Raw genomic sequence first — 13,603 nt, 5'->3', positions numbered from 1 at the left:
AAGGAAATGGCAACCCACTCCAGTATTCTGGCCTGGAGAACCCCATGGACAGAGGAGCCTGGCAGGCCACAGTCCATGGGGTCTATGGGGCAAGAGTCAGACAGGACTTAGTGACTAAACCACCACTGTGGGAATTCAGATGAATCACATACATTCTCTGCCTCAGTTTTCTGATCTGTGAAATGGGATGCCAGTCATACTAGGCTGAGTAAAAATCCAGCAGGATTTGTATTTCCTTTTTATATAATTTATTTTCGGCTGTGCCGGGTCTTCATTGCTATGCAGGCTTCTCATCCCGGTGGCTTCTCTTACTGTGGAGCAAGACGGGCTCTAGGGCTTAGTAGTTGCAACTCCTGGGCTCTAGAGCAGTTACCCCGCGGCATGCAGGATCTTCCCTGTTCAGTTCAGTTCAGTTTGGTTCCGTCACAGACCAGGGATCAAACCTGTTTTTCCCCCATGGGGAGGTAGATTCTTTACCATTGAGCCATCAGGGAAGCCCCAGGATTTGTATTTTCATCCTTCTTTACCTACATCAGGCTTCCATGGAGTCAAGCTAGGGTTCAGGGGTCTTGAGGGTTTTGAGGGTCTGGAGTAGAGAGCAGCTGGTATGAATCAGGTTCCTCAGCTTGTCGGCACCACACAGATCTACTCCGCCGGCTGGAACACGCTGGGAGGCAGGCTGGGGAGACATCACTCCCTCCCTCATCCATACGGGATGCAGGCTCAGAGCAGAGGCCTCACGGCTCGCGGCACAGCCAGGGCTCTGGTCCAGAGGGTCTTCCCTCGCCAGCTGCGGCCCAGGCCGCCCTCTAACACCTCGGGGCTGAGGGTCCCGCCTGCCGCCGGGCTCCCGCACCGCCGCACACCCAGATCGCAGTGCCGGGGGACCACCGGCTTCTTCTCCGCGCCCCTGGCGCCCCCTGGCGGTGCCAACGCGGCCCTTCGTTGTTCCTAAGGCTGCGGCTGGAAGTTCGAGCCCCTGCTGGGGGAGGAGCTGGACCTGCGGCGCGTCACGTGGCGGCTGCCCCCGGAGCTCATCCCGCGCCTGTCCGCCGGCAGCCGGCGCTCCTCCGACTCCGGGCCCCCGGGAGACGGCACCGCCGATGGGGGCGCGCGGGGCGCCAGCGGGGAGGGAGGTGACCGGCATGCCCCCACCCGCACCCACCTCGGCTCCAGCCAGAGCCCACCGCAGCCAGGCTGCCTTGCCCGGTGACCCCAGAGCCAGGGGACCTCCCCAGGGCGGGGCCGACTGCTGGGGCTGCAAGGCCCTGGCGAAGGTCGGGTCCGTGGGGGCCTCCTGCCAGGCCAGGGGACCTGTGTTCCAGAAGCCTGCGGGCGTTGGGGGGGCTGTGGACTCCTCCAGGGGCCTCTGTCCCTGGTGGGCAGAGGGAGGCTGGGTGTTTTGATGCCAGGGGGCCCCCGGTAGGTAGGTAACCCCTGGAACTCCCAGGGCTGCAGCAGCCCGCCCCTCGGGGCTCCGGGGTCTGCGGCCGGGCCTGTGGGAGTGACCCTGCCCTGTCCCCGCAGAGCACCTGGTGAACGGGCGAATGGACTTTGCCTTCCCTGGCAGCGCCAACTCCCTGCACAGGATGACCGTGAGCACCGCCGCCCACGGCGCCCACCTGAGCCCGCAGCTGTCCCACCGCATGCTGAGCACCTCGTCCACCCTCACGCGGGACTACCACTCGCTGACGCGCACGGAGCACTCGCACTCGGCCACGCTGCCCAGGGACTACTCCACCCTCACCTCCCTCTCCTCCCAGAGTGAGTGCCGCCTCCTCCCTGGCCCTCCGGCCAGTCCTTCCTCTCTTCCAGCTCCTGGAGGCGTGACAGGGGCTGCTGTCCCACGCTGCCCCCCGTCCAACACGCACACCTGCCCCAGCTCACTCATGTTTTGTCCTGCCCTAGGCCTCCCTCCCATCTGGGAACACGGGAGGAGCAGGCTTCCATTGTCCTGGGCCCTGGGGTCCCGGAGTCGGGCTCAGATGAACGGGGCCCCCCGCTCCGAGGACTCAAGAGACTCTATAATCCTGGCTGGGCAGCCAGCAGCGCCCTCGTGGGGCCCAGGTAGTACAGGGGTGGCCGTCCTGCGTCTCCATGGCCTTCCGGCTCCATATCACCATCCTCCCACCATCAGCACTGCCCACGCCTCCTCACCCTCCATTCCATCCACATCCATGCTGGTGCCTAAAGCGGCTGTCCTCCTGCGGTGCTGGGCTGGGGCTGGGGCAAGAGAGGGGCCAGCTGAGGGTGGGGGGCCGGCCACTCAAGCGGAGCCTGCACCCACCTGAGTGTGGTGGGGAGGCACTGGGCGGCTTAGAGAGGGTGCTGCAGGGCTGAGTGGGCTGCCCGGCCAGCAGTCAGGGAGGTGCGGCTGAGAACCAGGGACTCCTGCCCAGACACCCCCGCTGGGGGCTGACTGTGGCCTCCCCCATCTGCAGGCTCCCGCCTGGCTGCGGGCGTGCCCAACACGCCCACCCGCCTGGTGTTCTCCGCCCTCGGACCCACGTCTCTGAAAGTGAGCTGGCAGGAGCCGCAGTGTGAGCGTGCGCTGCAGGGCTACAGTGTGGAGTACCAGCTGCTGAACGGCGGTGAGGCCTGGCTGCTGGCGGGCTGACACACAGGGGCTCGGGCTGTCTGGAGCCCAGCCGAGCCGCTTGACCACTGATGCCCCCGCTGCCACCCCCTGCCTCTCTGAGAGGGCCTTTCCCTTCCGAGCCCCCCACTGTCCCCTTCACTGCGTCCACTCTTCCGCTGCATCCTCATCCGTCTCCCTGGGCCTCGCTCCGTATCACTTCCCCCGCGAGGTTTTGCTTAGGGACCCAGGGCCTCTCTGCTGGGCCTATGAGAAGTGGCCCTTTTCTGGGCAGGCATGACCTGGGCCCATAAACAGATATCATACACAGATGAGATTTCAGATTCCACTCCTTGTCTAGTGCACAACCTGAACCGCCAACCACACCACACAAGGCCGCCCCCACCTGTACCCCAACCACAGCCGGTCCTGGCTGGGGGAGGACCAGGTCTGGGCTGTGGCCTAGGGGAGGGGCGGGATCAAGCCGGGGCTAGGGATGAGGAATGAGGCTACTCTGCTGTCTGCCCCCGTCGCCCACCCAGGTGAGCTGCATCGCCTCAACATCCCCAGCCCTAGCCAGACCTCGGTGGTGGTGGAGGACCTCCTGCCCAACCACTCGTATGTGTTCCGCGTGCGGGCCCAGAGCCAGGAGGGCTGGGGCCCAGAGCGCGAGGGTGTCATCACCATTGAGTCCCAGGTGCACCCGCAGAGCCCGCTCTGCCCCCTGCCGGGTGAGTTGCCACCCCCACACCCGCGGGTGCCCCCGCCTGGCCCTCAGGTACCCACCTGTCCCCTGACAAGCTTCCTCGACTGCCCCCAGGCTCCGCCTTCACTTTGAGCACACCCAGTGCCCCGGGCCCACTGGTGTTCACTGCCCTGAGCCCCGACTCACTGCAGCTGAGCTGGGAGCGGCCCCGCAGGCCGGATGGTGACATTCTGGGCTACCTGGTGACGTGTGAGATGGCCCATGGAGGAGGTGCTGCCCACCCCGGGTTGGGGGGCGGGGGGGGGTGTGTGGACAGGGAGCCGCAGAGGCTGAAAGGCATCTTCCCTGCCCAGAGCCAGCCACCACGTTCCTGGTTGACGGCGACAGCCCCGAGAGCCGGCTGACCGTGCCCGGCCTCAGCGAGAACGTGCCCTACAAGTTCAAGGTGCAGGCAAAGACCACCCAAGGCTTCGGGCCGGAGCGTGAAGGAATCATCACCATCGAGTCCCAGGATGGAGGCAGGCTTCTTTGCCCCTTCCCCAGCCCTGCCCCTTCTCTGGCCACACCTTCTCCTGGCACCATCCTCTAACTGCGCCCCCACCCACCCTCTCCAGGACCCTTCCCACAGCTGGGCGGCCACTTGGGACTCTTCCAGCACCCAGCATCAGGGGAATACAGCAGCATCACCACCCACTCCAGCACCACTGAGCCCTTCCTACTGGGTGAGTTGCCCAGTGGGGCCCCCTGGCTCTTCCCAGGAAACACAGAGCTAACAGAGGAAGGGGTCAGGGCGGGGGGGGGGGGGACAGTCAGGACCCAGGGGTAGGTCCTTCAACGCTTCTTCCCCTGCAGATGGACTGACCCTGGGCTCCCAGCACCTGGAAGCAAGTGGCTCCCTCACCCGGCATGTGACACAGGAGTTTGTGAGCCGGACGCTGACCACCAGTGGGACCCTCAGCACCCACGTGGACCAACAGTTCTTCCAGACCTGAGCTCCCCCAACCCTACACACACACCCCGCTCCACCCCAACCCCAGGCGCTGCCTCAGCTACTCCATCCTTGGACTCCTGGTGGCCTGGCCCAGCCGCATGCTGATCACAAGGCCGCTGCCTCTGGCCACAGTGCAGGGGCTCAGTGTCCTCTGGACGGCATGGAGGGGGCAGAGGTCCCGGAAGGCCCTTCTGGCTGCCCCCCCTGCCCCCGGCCCCAGCCCCTTTGTAACCAAAGAGCTGGACCCAGCATGGCAAGGGCTTGGCTTTGTTCTGCACTATAATAAAGGATTTCGCTACTGCTTGGCTCTGCCCTGACCGTGTCTCTAGGCCCTGTCCAGAGCAGGGAGTGGTTCTCACACCCCCCTTTTCTGATGCCCCAGCACACATACACCTCTTGAGGCAGGCAGGCATCAGAGTCAGATACAAGTTTATTGAGCACCCAGACAGGAGGGGAGGCCCGCTGTGTGCTGTCCCGGCGATGGCCTCATAAGCGCAGCACCTTGGCGCCGTCAGCCGCCTGGGAGAGGTAGAAGGTGGCGGTCCCACGGTACTGCTCCTGCCGGGGGATGGGGGGTCTGAGCTCGGGGGGCCCTGGGAGCCCATCCCTCCTGCTCCCTTGCCCTCCCCTCCCCTCGACTCCAGCACTGCCAACCTGGATGTGCTGCATCACCCGAGGAGCGGCGGAGGCCTCCAGCAGGGTCACCGTGCAGCCCCCAAAGCCACCGCCCGTCATGCGGCTGCCATAAACCCCCGGCGCGGAGAGCGCGGCCTCCACCAGCTGATCCAGCTCTGGGCAGCTCACCTCGTAGTCGTCTCTGTGGAGAGAATACGGAGCCTGGAGCCAGCCCCAGCTGCAACACGTGTGCTCGCGGGGGGTCAGGCACCCAGGGGCCTCACCTGAGCGAGTGGTGACTCTCCACCATGAGGCGGCCGAAGGCTCTGTAGTCACCGCGGCGCAGGGCGGCTGCCGCCTGGGCCGTGCGCTGGATCTCGCCCACCACGTGCCGTGCCCGCCGGAAGGCCTCCGTGCTCATCAGGTCCCGGCCAGCTGGGGAGGAAAGGGGCTCAGGCGGCCCGCCACCCACGGCCTCTGGGCCCCTGTGGACTCCAGGCCGCTGGCCCTGGGGCATCTCCACTCTGGTTCTGACAAAGCTGTGGGTGGAACCTCGGGTTGGGGAGCAAGGTTTCAGATCTCACCTCCTCGATTATGAAAGGGGGTACCCAGGACGTCCCTGGGGGTCTAGTGGTTAAGACCCCCCGTAAGCTTCCATTGTAGGGAGCACGGGTTCAGTCCCTGGTTGGGGAACTAAGATCCCATGTGCTGGGCAGTATGGCCAAAGAAAGGGGCATGACCCACCTCATTTGGGATGTGGGGAGAACTTAGTGAGACAGACACATGCAGAGCTCCCAGCATGCCTGGCACACGGTGGGTACTCAATAAACAGCCGTTTGAGCCCCATACTCTGCTTCTCTGGCGAATGGGACACTGCTGCCTTCCAGAGGCCAAGACAGAACAGAAAGGACAAGTCCTGCTGGTGTTTTTGCTGGACTAACAGTGAAACCTCCAAGGGCCAGGAATCCAGAACTAGGGTACAGCGCAGGCCTGCCTGGGACACCCCAGGGAACCAGCAGGCTGTCCAACTGGCTAACGCTGAAGCGGGCACAGCCAGCCGAGTCATTAAGGGCAGCCCTGAACACTGAGGAGACTTCGCAACTTAATTCCGGGTGCCAGTGAGATTCTGGGGAGGGACAGAGCTGAGCTCTAGTTGACAAAAGTGACCACCTTGGGCAGGGGCCCCGCTGGGAGAGGTGGGCGCCAGGAGTCCAGCTGGTGGCTATTAACGTCAGAGACCAGGAGGGGCCCGATGTGGGGAGGAAGGGGAGGAGGAGAAAGAGGTCAGAGACCCGAGGGGCTGGGGGGCCAGGAAGTACTCAGGGGTGACTCTGAAGTTTCAAACGGAGTGACAGGGGTGAGGAAATAACAGACAAGGCGAAGTCAGGGGAGAGGTGCCCAGGAGAAGGATGAGTTCCACCAGGGCCAGGTGAAGGCTCCAGGACCCCAGGTGGGAATGGGGGGTCAGACTCCCATCTGAGTCCTCAGTGGGGCAGTGGTGGCTGGAGTTGAGCTGGGGACGAAGCCTGGGGCAGGCCCGGGAGGAGGAACAGGGCTCTGACCAAGCAGATCCAGCACTGAGGCGGTGGAGAGGGCAGCCCCCAGGTTTTTGCGGGGAGCCCCCGAGAGAGCTGTCATACCAGGTACCATGGGAGACCGGCTGCTGGGTTCAGAGGATTCAGAAATGAGTAGAGAGGAGAAAGGGCTTTCCAGGTGACATGAGTGGTAAAGAACCCGCCTGCCAATGCAGGAGACGTGGGTTTGATTCCTGGGTCTGGAAGGTCCCCTGGAGGAGGAAATGGCAACCCACTCCAGTATTCTTGCCTGGAGAATCCCATGGACAGAGGAGCCTGGCGGGCTACAGTCCATGGGGTCACAAAGTTGGACACGACTGAAGCGACTCAGCATGCACACAGAGAAGAAAATGGGGGTTGTGAGCATCGGGGACCCTTCCCAGAGGACTGGCGTAGGAGGGAGACTCCATTTGAGGATGTTAAAAGACTGGGCATGTTTAAAAGCAGAAGGCGGGGGGCAGGCAGAGGACAGAAAGGCAGGCAGAGAGAAGCACGGTTCCTGAGGGAGACGGAAACCTCCAGGGCTGGGGTGCGGGGGGCGAATGGAAGGGCCGAGGAGGAGGGGAGAAACAGCACAAGTGCTCAAGGGCAAAAAGCTCAACCACTGGCACCTGCACAGAGCAGGTGGGGCAGGCCTAAAGCTGATGGTTCACCAAGGACAAGATGGTCCCTGGAATGGGCCCCACACTGCCAGGGAGGGCAGCTCCTAAGGCCAGCAGCCTGGCCCCGAAGGTAGGAGGACGAGCTGATCCGCCTGGGATCAAGTCTTAGCCCTGCCACTCACTATACATCCCATCACAAAAAAGTGAGAGGGACTCCCCTGGTGGTGCAGTGGATAAGACTCCACCTGCCAGTGCTGGGGCCAGGGTTTGATTCCTGGTCTGGGAGCATCCATCCCACATGCTGTGGAGCAACTGAGCCTGTGCACCCATTACTGAGCCCAAGCTACAGAGCTCAGGAGCTGCAACTACCGAAGCACTCATGCCTGCAACCAGCTCAGTGAGAAGGCTGAGCACTGCAGCCAGGAGCAGCCCCGGATCTCTGCAGCCAGAGAAAGCTCAGGCGAAGCAACAAAGACCCAGGGCGGCCCAAAGTGATAAATAAATGAAACCTTTTTAAAGATGAGTGTGTTATCTGTCCTACAGAGTTGTGAGAGACTTCAGTGAGTTAATGTTTACATGACCTTTAAACTGTTCAACAGACTATCTTCCTGGCCATGTATATCTGGAAACTTAAAAATACATGCTATCTTTTGATCCTGTGATCCTACTCCAAACAATCGAATTCTGAGAAAATAGGAGGAAAACGCAGAGAAAGAATTATGTATAAAAACATCCCTCATGGTGTTAGATGTGATTATCAGAAACTGGTTAAGTAAATTAAAGGGCACCTATATGCTGAAATGCTTCAGCAGCTTTAAAAAGCCATGTTGATGGGGACTTCCCTGGTGGTCTAGTGGCCAAGACTCTGTGTTCACAATGCAGGGGGCCTGGAACCAAGGAATGTTCACTGGCCAGGGAAATTAATAGACCTCACATGCTGCAGCTAAGAGTTCACATGCGGCAACCAAAGATTCCACATGCCAAAACTAAGGCCCCAGGCAGCCAAAAAAAAATCGCTTCCAGCAGCAGGGTCTGGGGAAGGGGTGGCAGGCACCATGTCAGACCTCAAAGGTGGCAAGCAGCCCCTGATGCAGCCCAAGAAGCAAGCCAAGGAGATGGGACGAGGAAGATAAGGCATTCAAACAAACCAGAGGAGGAGCTAAAAGCCAAAGCCAAAAGGCCCCTGCCCACAGGAGGAATTAAGAAATCTGGCCAAAAAACATTCCTTGTGCCTGAGGCAATGATGGTTCTTAGTTCCATTCCTGTTTAAACATCTGGACTCCCTGCCATTAACATCTGTTGCCACCTATAGCTACAATGAAGTGTTGTCTTGGAACCTACTGTACATTTAAGAGTAAACTTTTGGGGGTGGGGGAAAGCTATGTTGATGACCGGCCTTTCACAGTATAGGAAGTGTACTGAGAGTTAAGGGCGACAAAAGGGCAGATAGCAACACTGTGTTTACGCAACTTTGAAAATACAGATGATGAAACCAACACAACAGTGTAAATCAACCATAATTCAATAAAATTTTTTAAAGTATTTTTTAAAAAGAAAATACAAGTACAGAAGACCATTAAAGGAAATATATTAAAATGCTAATAGTAGGACTTCCCTGGTGGTCCAGCGGTTAAGAATCCGCCTGGCGATGCAGGGGACATGGGTTCTATCCCTGATTCGGGAAGATTCCACATCCCAGGGAACAACCAAGCCTATGCGCCATAACTACTGAGTCCATGGGCAGCAACTACTGAAGTCCAAGTGCCTGGAGCCCGTGTTCCACAAGAGAAGCCCGCACATCACAACAAGGAAGTAGCCCCTGCTCACCGGAACAAGAGAAAGCCTGCACACATCAGCAAAGACCCAGTGCAGCCAAAAAAAAAGCTTAGTGGCTATCTCTGGGTACCGATCTTATAGTTTATTATTTTCTTCTTTGTCCTTTTCTATATTTTCCACAGTGCATATTTAATTCTTAAATTATAAAAAACTATATCGAGATATCAAGCAGTCTTACGTTAGCCATATCAGGAGTGGGCAAAGCATGGCAGAGATTCTGAGAGGAAGCACATCTGGGCCAAAGCCAGCTGAGGCCCCACCCTGCCCCACCCCACCCCGCCCCGACTCAGCAGCCCCCGCGGGGTGCCAAGCAGTCTCCAGGACAGAGCGCACCCAGCCAACTCTCCACTCACCCTCCAGCTCCTCCAGCTGTACCTCCCGAAGGCTCTCCTTGCCCAGCGCCCGGGCCACCTCTTCACACTGGTGCCGCCGCAGGGGATACTCACTGGAGCCCAGTGAGTGGCGAACATTGGAGTTGGTGATGAGCACGGCCAGCTTGGGGTCCGACAGTGGCACCAGGCTTGTCTCCAGGGACCTGGGGCGGAGATGGAGAGCGGGGAGATGACAAGGCCGGGCGTCTGCTTGCCGTGCAGGCTCCATCCAGGAGCTCCTATGAGGTGGGAGGTCCAAGGGGAGCCCCTGACCTGCAGTCAATGAGCAGCGCGTGGCCTCTCTGCCCCAGCAGTGCGATGAGCTGGTCCATGATGCCACAGGGCACCCCTGCGAAGCTGTGCTCGGCCCGCTGACACACCTGGGCCCGGGCAGCTATTGTCCCCGAGTCTGTGGCACAGGGCGAGGTGGGGAGGCTAGGGCCCGGGAGGAGGCACTAGGGGGTCGACGGGTGGGAGCAGCAGTAGCTCCAGGGATGTTCCAGGGAGATTCCCCACCTACCCCGCCAAGGCCATGGTTGGGGTCGGAAGCTCTGATCACAGGACCTCGGGGGAGGGCTGGGTGGGGGCTGGGAGGTACCTGGGCAGAGCTGCTGTAGGAAGGTATACGTGGCCACTTCCAGTGACGCCGAGCTGGACAGCCCACCCCCCAGGGGCACAGAGCTGACCACCACTGCGCTGAAGCCAGGGAGGGGGGCAGCTGCAGGGGAAAGAATGGATGATGGTAAGACGGGCCACCAGGGAGGATGAACACTAGAAGGGAAAGCATTCTGGTACAAAGGGAGGCAACTGTCCGGCAGCTGCTGCTGGGGGATGTGCCTCAATTGTCAGAGGTCACCAACCTGCTGGGCCAAGGGGTCCGCTGCCCTCCACCCGGCCACCCTGAGGGTCCTGAGACACAGTCTCCCAGTTCGCAGGATTCAGGGCTCTGGAGACCAACACGTTGAGGTTTGAATCCTGGCTCCTCCAATCGTGGGATGGGCAAACCAGGGCTAGTTCTGGAACCTCTGGCGGCATCAGTCTCCTCATCTGCCCATTGGGGAATCTCTACTCTGCACCCCTAGCCACAGCGGATCAGATGAGCTACTGGGCTTTGTGGCTGAGGCAGGAATCTGACCCAGCCCCAGGCCCCATACCTGGGTAGTGCTGAATCACTCCCTTGACATAATTGGCCCAGTGAGGGGTCCCAGGCTCCAGTGGCCGCTGGCTTGTGGGCAGGGGAAACTGCAGCCGCCGGGGCTCGTCAGCATCCTCAGAGGTAGTGAGGAGGGAGACAAGCCCATCAGCGCGGGGGCTGCCCACCAGCACCGTCACGAGCTCCAGAGCCTGGCAGGAGAAACAAAAGTATGCAAAACTCCCAACACCAGGGGGCCTGGGACAGACGAGCAGCTGGCCTCCTGGCTCCAGGTGAAGGGGATGTGGAGTGTCCCAGGGAAGAGCCCAACAGCTCATCAGGCCTTGGGGGGGCTTGAGTCCTGTCCCAGGGAAGAGTCAGTGCTTCGGGAGTGCAGATCTGAACTCTGCCCTGCGCGTGGGCTCCTGGCTGTGACGCAAGGGGGAGAGAGAGAGTTCAACAGGGAAAAAAACAACAGAAGAACTCCTTTTGGCGCTTCCCCATTTGGAGGCAACCTCAGAGGCACTGTACTCACTCAACCTGCCAGGCTGCACCGAGGGATGAACACGGCCCCAGGCTAAGGCAGTCCAATCGCCCCTGTGTGACCCTGGGCAGATGACTAGCCCTCTCTGAGCCTCCTCTGCGAATCGAAAGGTCTGGACCAGGTAGCTTAGGGCTTTACTTCGCCCGGATCTACCCCTGCGACCCCCCCTTCCGCATCCCCCCACACCGTGAGGAGGCTCCCAGGGAGATGGCGAGGATCAGCAGTTCACGGCCTTCTTCCTCGAGGATTCCCGCCTTCCTGCCTCCCGACGTGGGAAATGACCCGTCCGAGGGCCTCTCTACGTGCTCGGGCCCCACACGCGGCGGGAGTGAAAGTTCAGAGCGGCCCGCGCAACGGTGCACGCGGGACGCGTGCGCCTCCCGCCCAACCCCTCACCATGGGCAGCACCAGGCCCCGGTTGTAGTCCGTGTGTTCCCCGATGAGGTTGACGCGGCCCGGGGCCGACACGGCTAGCTCGGGCTCAGCTCCGAACTCCTCCAGGAAGGCTCTCCGGGCCTTGACCAGCAGCTCCCCGACTTGGGGCTGCTCTGAAGCGGCCATGACGCTCTCCCGGCGGCTCCGCCGGGTGCAGTCGGGTAGGGGGCGGATGCTGGGGCGAGGCCGCGCGGCGTCTGCTCACAGTAGCTGCTCGCACCGCCCAAAACCGGCCCGCACTGGCCCCGCCCCGCCCGGCGCGCCGGCCCAATCCACCGGCCGCGGGCGAGGGGGCGGGCTGGCGGCGGGCTTCGGGAAGGATCGCTGGGAGCCCACCGCGGCGGGGATTGGCCCCGGACCGGGAGATCCGAACTGCCCTTCCTTGGCCTCTGTGTCACACCCATCCAGCCGTCTATCTCAGCCAGAGCTACAGAGCTGGCCTCCAGTACACCTGGGTCTCCCAAAGGGCTCTCTAGGTCCTAAAGTCCTGCAGAGGTCACCAACCCCTGATCAAGAATCTCTAAGAGGGTGGCCAGACGATCAACAGAGAGAGGACTGCCCGAGTTTAGTGGAGTCCCTTTCTATAGGCTCCTTTCCTAGAGTAGACCCGCTGTCGCAGCTCCTAGCAATGGAGCAGTAAGGAGGATGGTAGTGGGCAGTGATGGGCCCAGAGTCTGGTGTTCTGAATGTGACATCTCTCTCACCAACATGCATCCTAAACCTTCAAGCCTGTCCACAGTTGGCCACCCCATAGGAAACCTTGGAAGGGAAAGGCTGAAATATAAGCAGACTGTTTGAAATTAGGGAGGGGAGCTTTGTGGAGGGCTGTGGCCCGGGCTGTAGCTAGGGATCTGCTCAGAAGTTGCCCCAAGAGCATTCAGAAGTGAGCTTTGAAAACTCCTAGAAGTAAACATTGGAGAAGGAAATGGCAACCCACTCCAGTGTTCTTGCTTGGAGAATCCCAGGGACAGGGGAGCCTGGTGGGCTGCCGTCTATGGGGTCGCACAGTCGGACACGACTGAAGCCACTTAGCAGCAGAAGTAAACATAACGGTAAACCTCTGGGACGTTGGCTTAGTCAATGGTTGTTTAGATATGACTCCAGAAGCACAAGCAACAAAAGGAAAATAGGCAAACTACTTCATCAAAGTAAAAGACTTTTGTGCATCTAAGGGGCCCCATCAAAAAAGTGAAAATACAACTCACAGAATGGGAAAAAATAGCGCAAATCATATATTTAAAGGACTTGTATCAAGAATGTATAAAAGGGACTTCCCTGGTGGTCCAGTGGTTAAGAATCCACCTTGTATGAACCCACATGAAAAGTGAAAGTGAAGCCGCTCAGTCGTGTCTGACTCTTTTGCAACCCCCGGACTGTAGCCTACCAGGCTTCTCCGTCCAAGGGATTTTCCAGGCAAGAGTACCGGAGTGTGTTGTCATTTCCTTCTGCAATGAACCCACATGAAGGGGGGAAAAATAAGCTCTTGTGCTGCAATTGAAACAGTTTACCTCATATTGGGACTTAAATCCGTGTACTGGGACTCAACCCTGGAGAGGGAGATGGCAACCCACTCCAGTATTCTTGCCTGGAGAATCCCATGGACAGGGAAGCCTGGCAGGCTACAGTCCATGGGGTCACAAAGGGTCGACATAAGTGAATCGACTTAGCACTGGGACTCAAACCCAGTCAAAACCCTGCTTGGGACTTGAACCCACGTGGCTGCAACTTGAACTCAGCCAAAACCCATGGTCTTCCAACTGAGATCACAGACCTGGTTTCAGGACCTAATGAACCTCAGGTTCTTGATCTCTCATTGCACAAGCTATTCGGTGAGAGACAGTGATAGGCAAGAAGTGGATTTATTCAGATCAGAGAGAAAGACACTTAACCAAGAGTATGGGCCATTACAGAAGGCGAGTGCGGTGGCCTTGAAAAGTGGCATGGTTAGTTTTTATGGGCTGGGTAACTTCATAGGCTGAATGGGGTATTATTTCAACTATTTGGGGGAAGGGATAGAGATTTCCAGGAATTGGGCCATTATCCACTTTTTGGTCTTTTGATGGTTGGCCTTGGAACCATCCTGGAGTCTCTGGGTGTGTCATTTAGCTTGCTGATTGGGAATCAAATCAAGTTGACTTGTCTGCCATCTTGGATCCATTTAATTCTAATTGGTTTCTGTTGTGTCCTCTGGCTATGTCATTCTTTCAAAAGTCATGCCCTGT

The 13,603-nt window shown here is 59.4% G+C and overlaps 2 protein-coding genes and 1 pseudogene across 4 annotated transcripts in view; 2 read left to right on the top strand and 1 right to left on the bottom strand.

The window, feature by feature from the left end:
- ITGB4 (integrin subunit beta 4) overlaps nt 1-4,573 on the top strand; it is a 32,480-nt gene extending 27,907 nt beyond the window's left edge. The window contains exons 33-40 of one of the 3 annotated variants that reach the window (XM_069542079.1): nt 1,528-1,764; nt 1,909-2,067; nt 2,442-2,591; nt 3,118-3,306; nt 3,396-3,551; nt 3,635-3,799; nt 3,896-4,003; nt 4,134-4,573. In XM_069542079.1, coding sequence (XP_069398180.1) covers nt 1,528-1,764; nt 1,909-2,067; nt 2,442-2,591; nt 3,118-3,306; nt 3,396-3,551; nt 3,635-3,799; nt 3,896-4,003; nt 4,134-4,273 — 1,304 coding nt within the window. In that variant the 3' untranslated portion in view covers nt 4,274-4,573. Of the gene's footprint in view, nt 1-956; nt 1,765-1,908; nt 2,068-2,441; nt 2,592-3,117; nt 3,307-3,395; nt 3,552-3,634; nt 3,800-3,895; nt 4,004-4,133 lie in introns of all 3 variants that reach the window. The other 2 variants (XR_011246873.1, XM_069542080.1) reach the window with 2 other exon arrangements.
- A 111-nt stretch (nt 4,574-4,684) lies between these two features.
- On the bottom strand, nt 4,685-11,804 carry GALK1 (galactokinase 1). Its single transcript, XM_069542164.1, has 8 exons — nt 11,343-11,804; nt 10,425-10,614; nt 9,869-9,988; nt 9,544-9,679; nt 9,253-9,434; nt 5,172-5,322; nt 4,927-5,089; nt 4,685-4,830 (listed from the first exon to the last, which is right to left on the bottom strand). Exons 1-8 carry the CDS (start codon nt 11,505-11,507, stop codon nt 4,759-4,761), a joined length of 1,179 nt encoding a protein of 392 aa, XP_069398265.1. The 5' UTR covers nt 11,508-11,804; the 3' UTR covers nt 4,685-4,758.
- LOC138414790 (translation machinery-associated protein 7-like) lies at nt 8,119-8,333 on the top strand (annotated as a pseudogene).
- Nucleotides 11,805-13,603: the final 1,799 nt, after the last annotated feature.

The sequence above is a fragment of the Ovis canadensis genome, chromosome 11, assembly GCF_042477335.2.
Source record: "Ovis canadensis isolate MfBH-ARS-UI-01 breed Bighorn chromosome 11, ARS-UI_OviCan_v2, whole genome shotgun sequence".
Lineage (NCBI taxonomy): Eukaryota > Metazoa > Chordata > Mammalia > Artiodactyla > Bovidae > Ovis > Ovis canadensis.
Note: the sequence above shows the minus strand (reverse complement) of the source record. Positions and strands in the feature narration are given on the sequence as shown.

Excerpts from the sequence above, each read along its gene's own strand:
- GALK1 (XM_069542164.1), bottom strand. The coding sequence starts at position 11,507 with ATGGCCGCTTCAGAGCAGCCCCAAGTCGGGGAGCTGCTGGTCAAGGCC. Across the intron at positions 9,435-9,543 it reads GCGCTGCTCATTGACTGCAG|GTCCCTGGAGACAAGCCTGG; the intron begins GTCAGGGGCTCC and ends TCTCCGCCCCAG. Across the intron at positions 4,831-4,926 it reads GGGTGATGCAGCACATCCAG|GAGCAGTACCGTGGGACCGC; the intron begins GTTGGCAGTGCT and ends ATCCCCCGGCAG.